This window comes from Sprattus sprattus (genome assembly GCF_963457725.1).
Source record: "Sprattus sprattus genome assembly, chromosome: 3".
NCBI lineage: Eukaryota > Metazoa > Chordata > Actinopteri > Clupeiformes > Clupeidae > Sprattus > Sprattus sprattus.
This window is the reverse complement of record NC_137922.1, coordinates 58,811,576-58,819,075: the sequence shown is the minus strand read 5'-3', so window position 1 is coordinate 58,819,075 and position 7,500 is coordinate 58,811,576. Positions and strand designations below refer to the sequence as shown.

Sequence of the window (7,500 nt, the reverse complement as noted above, 5' to 3'; positions counted from 1 at the left end):
CTGTCAGGGAGATGTTTGGGTCTGTGCCCCTGTGCTTCCTCTATTCCATCATGTTGGCTTATGCAGAACCAAGCTCACAGTAATGGATACTTACCTGTGATTTCCCCTCTCTAGACCACACACACACACACACACACACACACACACACACACACACACACACACAGAAACAAAGAGTAGAGAGTAGAGTAGAACAAAGCTCACAGTAATGGAAAGTTGCCTGTGATTTCCCCCCTCTAGACGACACACACACAAACACACACACACACACACACACACACACACACACACACACACACACACACACACACACAGAAACAAAATGTAGAGAGTAGAGAGTAGAGTAGAACAAAGCTCACAGTAATGGAAAGTTGCCTGTGATTTCCCCTCTCTCCTCTCTATGTGTCTGGGTCTCTGAGTTAAAGCATGTACACATGTTTACGAATGTGGAGGTGTATTTAAATAGAGAGAGAAGGATAAATAAACAGAGGGGGAGAGAGAGAGAGAGAGAGAGAGAAGGATACATAAACAGAGGGGGAGAGAGAGAGAGAGAGAGAGAGAGAGAGAGGGAGAGAGAGAGAGAGAGAGAGGGATACATAAAGAGAGGGGGAGAGAGAGAGAGAGAGAAGGATAAAAAGAGAGGGAGAAAGAGAGAGAGAGAGAGAGAAGGATAAAAAGAGAGGGAGAAAGAGAGAGAGAGAGAGAAGGATAAAAAGAGAGGGAGAAAGAGAGAGAGAGAAGGATACATAAAGAGAGGGGGAGAGAGAGAGAGAGAAGGATAAAAAGAGAGGGAGAAAGAGAGAGAGAGAAGGATAAATAAAGAGAGGGGGTATGTGTTTCACGTGTGTGTGCGCCTTGTTTAATGTGACGATGTGTTCATGCCTGTGTGTGTGTGTGTGTGTGTGTGTGTCCATTCCACCCGTAGGCTCTCGTACAGTAAGAACGGAGTGATCCGCATCGACGGGTTCTCGTCCCCGGACCAGTACGACGACGAGGCGGTGAGCCTGTGGGCGCCGGACATGTACGAGGAGAACGAGCTGGACCTGGAGACCTCCAAGTACATCCTCAGCTTTATCGGAGACAAGTTCTGCCAGCTGGTGGTGACCGAGAACATGGCCGCCACCTGGATCAAAAAAGATGGTATGATTTGTTTCTCAGTATAGCTTTAAGATGATGACTTAATACCAGAACCACTACTGTTACTACTGCTGCTACTATTACTACTACTACTACTATTACTACTACTGCTACTATTACTGCTACTGCTACTATTACTACTACTGCTACTATTACTACTACTGCTACTTCTATTAGCACCACTACTGCTACTACTGCTAGTAGTAGTATTAGCGGTAGTACTAATACCAAAACCAATCCTGCTACCACTAACTCGACTCCAATAAGGTAAAGTTAATCTGTACAGCCCATCTCCTTAAATGATATTGATGCCTTCTATACTGTAACTAAGTAGTTCATCCCTGCAGTCTGTGTGTGTAAAGTAGTTCAGTCAAGAGGAAGAACGGAGGTATAGCTCACCATCCTGTGAAATAAATATTCACAAAAGGATGTTGACACCATTTGCTGTACTGACAGAAATACAGTGCATACAACTTCATGATTTCCTTCATTTCCCAGAATCCCCTGTGTTTGTGTTCTCTTGAGTTGAGCGTGCTTACAGTGAACCGACAGGACTAACGATAATAATAATAGTTGTATAATAATGTCTCATTGTTCATTAGTGTGCTTACAATGAACTGGCAACTATTACATAGCTATGTATTTATAATTAGCATGTAACACTTTTCTCGTTTAACGTTTAATGATGAAGTTATTCCTATAACAGTACATTATATTGTACATTGTTTATCATTTAAACATTTTGATTATATTTGTCACGTTGGCGCACTGTGGAGGGTTGTGGCTTGTGTGAAGCATTACCATAAAAAAATGACGGTCTAAATCAAATAATATCCACTTGAAATTAGATGAAGGGATGGGGAGAGTGAAGGATGAAAAAGAAAGAGATGTAGAGCGGGAAGCATTGAGCAACGGATGGAGGGAGAGAATGAGGGATAAAAGCAGTAGGGATGGAGAGAGAGAGCGAGTGAGAAATAAGAGAGAGAGAGAGAGCACGAGTGAAGAAGAAGAGAGAGAGAGATGGCACTCGGTGAGGACACCGCTGTGGCCCTGCGGAGTGGGTGTGTGTCCGTACTAACCTGTGTCTGTACCGGCTGAGGTGATGTGTGTGTGTGTGTGTGTGTGTGATGTGGGGAGATGAGGTGAGGTGAGGAGAGGCGTGTCGACTCCATTCAGCAGGATTACACGCGTTTAATACCCACCTGCCCCGATAAGCCTAGCAACAGCAGGAGCCACAGTGGCCGTGCTGAGAATGGGGCTGATGCTGGGGTAACGCCCTGTGTGTGTGTGTGTGTGTGTGTGTGTGTTTGAGGAGTGTGTTGTCACGTGTGTGGGCACACTGAGCAGGGCAAGGGTGTGTGTGTGTGTGTGTGTGTCCCAGTGTGTCTGTGTGTTGGTCCCAGTGTGTGTGTGTGTGTGTGTGTGTGTGTGTGTGTGTGTGTGTGTGTGTGTGTGTTGTGCCAGAGTCTGTGCCGTCAGGGGAAGAGTTGAGGGGAGATTGCCACAGTTGTGTGATTTTGTTGTTGTTGTTGTTGTTGTTTGTTTGTGTTTATTGTGAGTTGGTTGATCTTCATTGTGATTCATCTGAAAGGCTGTGCTCTGCTCATGGGTCCCACCAGTGAGACACGTGCTGATAAGAATCCCATGAAGCAGCTGCCAGTCTTGACATCAGAGAATGGGTTGATATCACAACAGTGTGTGTCCTGCAACATGTCTACCTGCACGACACTCACTGAGATGATTTATTTACATGCCTTATCTTACCTTCCCATCTCTCTCTCTCTCTCTCCCTTCCTCTCTCTCTCTCTCTCTCTCTCTCTCTCTCTCTCTCTCTCTCTCTCTCTCTCTCTCTCTCTCTCTCTCTCTCTCTCTCTCTCTCTCCCTCCCTCCCTCTCTCCTCCGCAGCTAAGATAGCGTGGAAGCGTGCGGTGCGTGGCGTGAGGGAGATGTGTGACGCGTGTGAGGCCACGCTCTTCAACATCCACTGGGTGTGCAACAAGTGCGGCTTCGTGGTCTGCCTGGACTGCTACAAGGCCAAGGAGAGGAAGAGCTCCAAAGGTCAGTCAACGTGTGACCTTTCACCTCTCGTGACCTCTGGGAGGCATTGCAGTGTATCTTCACTTCATCTGCTGTGACTACCGTTCTCCTTTGTTGTTTGTTACACCTCTGTCTCCTGGGAGCCAGGTGTGTGTGTGTGTGTGTGTGTGTGTGTGTGTGTGTGTGTGTGTGTGTGTGTGTGTGTTTCCTACACCTCTTGTGTCCTGGGAGACAGGTGTGTGTGTGTGTGTGTGTGTGTGTGTGTGTGTGTGTGTGTGTGTGTGTATGTTTCCTACACCTCTTGTGTCCTGGGAGACAGGTGTGTGTGTGTGTGTGTGTGTGTGTGTGTGTGTGTGTGTGTGTGTGTGTGTGTGTGTGTCCTACACCTCTTGTCTCCTGGGAGATGTATGTGTGTGTGTGTGTGTGTGTCCTACACCTCTTGTCTCCTGGGAGAGGGGTGCATGTATGCAGAGTTAGTTGCGCTTGCATCTGAGCAACTGAGCAGACACACACACACACACACACACACACACACACACACACACATTATTTTGCACCAGGGAACAAAGAGCATATTTGATCTGACCTCCAATAGATTGACCTCCAATGACCATACATTATCATTGATCAAGGACATTACCATACATATGTGTGTGTGTCCTGGTTACACACACACACATAAACCTCCTGAGCTGTGAACTAAATGAGATAACTGAACTTTGATGAAACACATCAATGCAGGTGTTTTGCAGAAGCATATTGACAATTCCCATGCTTATAAAAATCTGCATTTGATGTGTTGAAGATGGCTCAAGACGCCATGTGTGTGTGTGTGTGTGTGTGTGTTGTTTGAACACATCCTGAACCCTTCTGAGTCGACCGCTTGGTAGTTCTCTACGTCATGAAATGGGCGGCCCTTCTCCCCTAGACCCCGTCCGTGAGGGTGACTCATGTTCATGTGCTGATGGAGACTCATCATTCACCGCCCCCCCTCCACAGGCCACATCTCAAGCCTCCTACCCTGTCTTTGTCTCCACAGCCATCACTGAACGGCAGCCTATCTGTCTTCATGACATCCCCTTTGTACACTTGACTCACCGTCGCCATATTCTTTATCCCTTTTCCCTTTGTCTCTTTGTCTCTTACCTTTCCTCTTCACCCCTTTCTCTATTCTGTTCTTGACCTCTCTCCCTGTCCCATCCCACCCTCTCATCCCCCCCTCCTCTCTTACTCCCTCTCATCCCCCCCTCCTCTCTTCCTTTTCTCTAATCCCTCCATCTTTCCTGACACAGCGCCCGCTCTGACCCACAACAGCAGCAGCAGGCATCCCACAGCACTGCTCTCTCACCTTTTCACCTTACTCTATCTCTCAATTTCTGCTACTCTTCCTTTTCTGCCTCTTTCTCACTCCGAATCCCTTTCGCTCCCCTCCCTCCTCCAGAGGCTTGTGTGTGTGTGTGTGTGTGTGTGTGTAGACGCCCTCCCTGCTGTGTGTGTTGTGTGTGTGAGGGCCCCATGAGGCGCTGGGCTGCTTATGAGGCTGAGTGGCGCTACGCAGCAGAGGCCTCGTTAGAAGTCAATCAGGGAGCCCGTGTGTTTATGTGTGTGTGTGTGTGTGTGTGTGTGTGTGTGTTTACCCCCTAATCTCAGCTCCCTTCACACGCTAGACAAGCCTGTGTGTGTGTGTGTGTGTGTGTGTGTGTGTGTGTGTGTGTGTGTGTGTGTGTGTGTCTGGCTGCTGCTTTGATTCACGCCTAGAGGAAGCTTATTTAGCCTAAGATTTTGGAATTTAGTCTCTTGTATGGCAAATACCTAGCCTGGATCCCAGAGCGAACTTAGCCCCGCCGCCACCAAATAGGTTTGAATTCGAAGATGGCTCCCGCGGGAGAGCTGAGCTGTGTAGGCTAGATTCTGCCATCAAATCTGTTTTAGAAGACATCGACAGCGCATTCATTCCGAAAGAGGAACAGAGAAACGTGAACAATGCATTTGTCGATCAAAAATATGTTTTTGCCGTCCTTCCTACGGGATTCGGTAAAAGTTTAATTCATCAGCTGGTCACATACTACGTTGCTCTGATTGGTTCTATGTCCAATTGAGCGAAGAGGAATTTTTTTCCCCTGGTTCGTTCGAAACACGCCCCATAATCACAGCCCAATGGAGCAGTATCAGACTCATATTCTGACTAGTATTATGAGTATGACATCGTCAGGCTAGCAAATCTCTGCTTTTGCTTACAAGTGTCAATTCCTTGTCTTCATATCTGGAGTTATTGAGTTGAGTTCGTGCAAAAGCCAGGGATCTCCGGATTGAGAAAAGTACTGGCAAAGTGTTATGTCTCAAAGTCTCCAGTCATGAATATTCAGTTTTTTAGTTGTAGATAAGTGTGTGTGTGGGTGTCTGTTGTGTGTGTGTTTCTTTGACTGTGTTTTCCACTGACTGAATGTGTGTGTGTGTGTGTGTGTGTGTGTGTGTGTAACACTCTTGTCTTGTTTCCTCTCCTGCAGACAAAGAGCTGTATGCCTGGCTGAAGTGTGTGAAGGGCCAACCTCACGACCACAAGCACCTGATGCCCACGCAGATCATCCCCGGGACGGGTAAGAGCGCACACACACACACACACACACACACACACACCACACACACACACACACACACACACACACACACACATATATATACACACACTCGCACAGCACACATATACACACATACACACACACACACACACACACATAAACACAAATTCACATACACACACATTTACACACACAAACACATATACACACATCCACATATACACATTTATAAAACGTGTACATATACAAACATGCACATATATACACACACACACACACACACACGCCCACACACATACAAACACATGCACATGCACACAAGCCGATCCTCTCTGGAATCAGTATGGATAGACACACTCTCACAACATCCCCCGAATCTGACACTAACCATCCCAGTAAATCTCTGCTTTTCTCCTCCTTTGTTACACACTGTGTTACACGCACACACACACACACACACACACACACACACACACACACACACACACACACACACACACACACACACACACACTCCAATCACTGTAACCCCTGGAACGCCTGAAGGGTGGGGAACTACTCTTGTTGTGGTCTGTGGAGAATAGATGGAGGTGTGGGAGGAGAATAAAATAGATAAGTAAAAACAGCCACCGAAATCTCTTTAGTGAGGCGTCACCCTAGGATAAATGTGTCTGGTAATTGATCACACTGTCAACTGGAGTACACACACACCACACACACACACACACACACACACACAACACACACAACACACACACACACACACACACACTCACACACACACACACACACACACACAAACACACAAACACACTTTCTTCCTTTTACTCATCTTTCGCCTTACTTTAGGGGACTGGGCACGCCAAGAACAAATACACACACACACACAGTCATGCTCCCCTTTTCTCTTCTACCCTGTGGATTTCACCCCACTGGGCACCATCTCCTGCCACACACACACACACTCACACACACTCACACACACACACACATACACACTACACACACACACACACACACACACACACACACAACACTCTCACACACACACACACATACACACACACACACACACACACACACACACACACACACACACACTCTCACACACACACACATACACACTCACGCACACGCACACACACACACACACACACACCCACACGCGCACACACACACGCACACACACTCAGAGTCCGTAGCCAAAGAAAGCCCCCACCCATAGTGTGTGTCCCAGAGAGGTCTAACAAAGGCGTGCTGTGTGTTCCTTGAGCGCTTGAGACCCTGCCAACATGGCGGCCATGTTTGACTTCCCCTCCACGTGTGAGCGAGGGAACACTTTCCCAAAGAATGAAAAGCATGTGTGTTTACCACTCTCACACACACACACTCTCACACACACACACACACACACACACACACACACTCGCCACACACACACTCACATGTGTGTTTACCGCTCTGTCAACCCCTTCACTATTCACTCCTTTTACGCTTCTTTACGCCAACTCCTTTTTTTCCCCCTCTCTCTCATCTCTCGCACACACACGCACACACACACACACACACACACACACACACTCTCTCTTCATTCCTCTCTCTCTCCCTCTCTGTGCCCACAGTGCTGACGGACCTGGTGAGTGCCATGCACGCCCTGAGGGAGAAGTGTGCCATCCGTGCCCACTGCACCTGCACCGCTAGCAAGCAGACCGCCCTGCTGGGCAAACTGCCCTCCACCAACGGAGTC

The 7,500-nt window shown here is 47.7% G+C and overlaps 1 protein-coding gene across 1 annotated transcript in view; it reads left to right on the top strand.

Annotated features, from left to right (window-relative positions):
* jmjd1cb (jumonji domain containing 1Cb) overlaps positions 1 to 7,500 on the top strand; it is a 49,014-nt gene that overhangs the window by 20,274 nt on the left and 21,240 nt on the right. The window contains 4 exon segments of the mRNA XM_080835650.1: positions 926 to 1,140; positions 3,043 to 3,195; positions 5,682 to 5,771; positions 7,376 to 7,497. Coding sequence (XP_080691776.1) covers positions 926 to 1,140; positions 3,043 to 3,195; positions 5,682 to 5,771; positions 7,376 to 7,497 — 580 coding nt within the window.